Below are 1906 nucleotides of genomic sequence, written 5' to 3'. Positions count from 1 at the left end.
TTTTTTTTCAGAAGTAGTTGGTGTTTTCTCTGCTGTTTGAGACATTGAACTTTCCATAGGATGCCCCCCCCCCCCCCGCCCCTTCAGTTGCACCCACTAAATTGGTCTCTGTTTATAAGCATGTACATGAATTATTTGCCATAAATAGGCTACAATCATTACATATTTGTAAGTCAAATGATTTCATATACATAATAGAATCGTCTTTATTGTCATTGTTGCAGGGTAACAATGAAATTGGGAAATGCATTGCACTTTGAGGAGAACATTGCAGGAACCTCCTCAATAATTTCTATTTATGGTCTCTTGCTCAGTGTTCACAGCAGCTGTCAAGTCATAGACTATTAATATTGTAATTGTCTCACAAAAGATGTCTGTCTGTCTGTGAGTTTTGATGACAGGTCTTATCCCTCAGTGATGGAATTTCTTCACCTCAGAGCCTTTATTCTTGTACAGCTGCAGCAGGCAGTGCCTTCAAAGTTTTTTTTGTGGAAGTCGAAGTGCTCAGCACAGCTCTTCTATCTTTCAGGCTAATTATGTGCTGATGAATGATGATCTTCTACTGACTCAGCAGCCAGAGTATGATGTGATCCTGTGCCTAAGTGTGACAAAGTGGGTTCACCTGAATTGGGGAGACTGTGGACTCAAGAGGCTCTTTCAGAGAGTCTACAGACATCTCCATCCTGGAGGACTGTTCATCCTGGAGCCACAGTCCTGGGAGTCATACACCAGGAGGAAGAAACTGACTGTAAGAAACTGTGATGTGGGCCATGACTTCAGAAACAACTTTGTGGTCCAAGTTGTTAAAGTAAAATTCAAAGCACTTTATTTGTCAAAGGTTATTGATGTACTGAAAATTATTGTATATAAAATTAGCAGAATTGTAACAGATACCTATTTTCTGTCTGACTTTGCAGGACAATATTCGCAAGAATTATCACAGTATTCACCTCAAACCTGATCAGTTTACAGAATACCTCATTAATGAGGTGGGCTTCACAAGTTTTCGGTGTCTTGAGGCCCCCAAGTGTTCAGTAAGAGGTAATTCATTGGTTTATCAGATCACATTCTACACTATTGTAGCTTCATACTGTGCTTCTCTCTCTTTCTTTCTCTCACCCCACCCCCACCCCACCCCAATCATTACAGGCTTCCAGAGGCCAATCTACTTATTTCACAAATAAACACTTCTGCTTCAAGTGTGGTTATGAGAAGCCTAAACCACCACCATGACCAATGTATAAACAATCCAGCCAGCTGCACCAGACTGCAAGGAATCATCTGATTGCAAACATTATTGCATCTTGAAGACCAGAACCAGAAAGTAAAGTTAACAAGGGCAATATTTGCCTTAAATTGTACCAGTGAACCCACACCTTAAACTTGTGTAAGATCTTCGTAAGGCACAATCTAGATAGCAATTTTGATCACAATTCACGAAGACCTCATCAAATTATCCGGGTTTCAGACACCCAGCTCCTTGGGGTCAAAATTAGAATGGGGGGCAGAGAATGTGCCCAAAATCAAACATATCCAAGTGATTAGTGAGATGACCTTGTGTACAAATTTTCACCTTCATGTAGCCTGTGTCCTTGCATATAAACAAGGTCGTCCATGACCACCGTTAGAATCAAAATGCCCCAATGTCAAACTTGTCTGAGGTCTTTCAGAGGTGATGTACACCAAGTTTCACTTGGTACATGCTGACCACATGGATGCGCGCATACACACATTCAAGATGTTCCTATACTTGGCCTGCTTTCGGTGATGCAAATAAGGGAAGAATCTCCTGAACGTGCAATTTATTTTAAAGAGATCCTAGTAAATTAAGATTGGAATCTCCAGCGTACTACCAAATGCAGTGATAATGATACTCCTGTATGATGCATGTCTGTATAGTTTGTCT

General features: G+C 40.8%; 1 protein-coding gene across 1 annotated transcript; it reads left to right on the top strand.

The window, feature by feature from the left end:
• Positions 1-431: 431 nt before the first annotated feature.
• On the top strand, positions 432-1312 carry LOC117517503 (7SK snRNA methylphosphate capping enzyme-like). The gene is made up of 3 exons (XM_034178531.1): positions 432-748; positions 918-1041; positions 1150-1312. Exons 1-3 carry the CDS (start codon positions 545-547, stop codon positions 1182-1184), a joined length of 363 nt encoding a protein of 120 aa, XP_034034422.1. The 5' UTR covers positions 432-544; the 3' UTR covers positions 1185-1312.
• The last annotated feature ends 594 nt before the right edge of the window (positions 1313-1906 follow it).

Source organism: Thalassophryne amazonica, chromosome 9 (assembly GCF_902500255.1).
Source record: "Thalassophryne amazonica chromosome 9, fThaAma1.1, whole genome shotgun sequence".
Taxonomy (NCBI): domain Eukaryota; kingdom Metazoa; phylum Chordata; class Actinopteri; order Batrachoidiformes; family Batrachoididae; genus Thalassophryne; species Thalassophryne amazonica.
Note: the sequence above shows the minus strand (reverse complement) of the source record. Positions and strands in the feature narration are given on the sequence as shown.

Bases quoted from the DNA above. Each gene is read 5' to 3' on its own strand.
- LOC117517503 (XM_034178531.1), top strand. From the start codon at position 545: ATGAATGATGATCTTCTACTGACTCAGCAGCCAGAGTATGATGTGATC. The intron at 749-917 runs GTAAGAAACTGT...CTGACTTTGCAG, and splicing joins CCAGGAGGAAGAAACTGACT to GACAATATTCGCAAGAATTA. The intron at 1,042-1,149 runs GTAATTCATTGG...CAATCATTACAG, and splicing joins CCCCAAGTGTTCAGTAAGAG to GCTTCCAGAGGCCAATCTAC.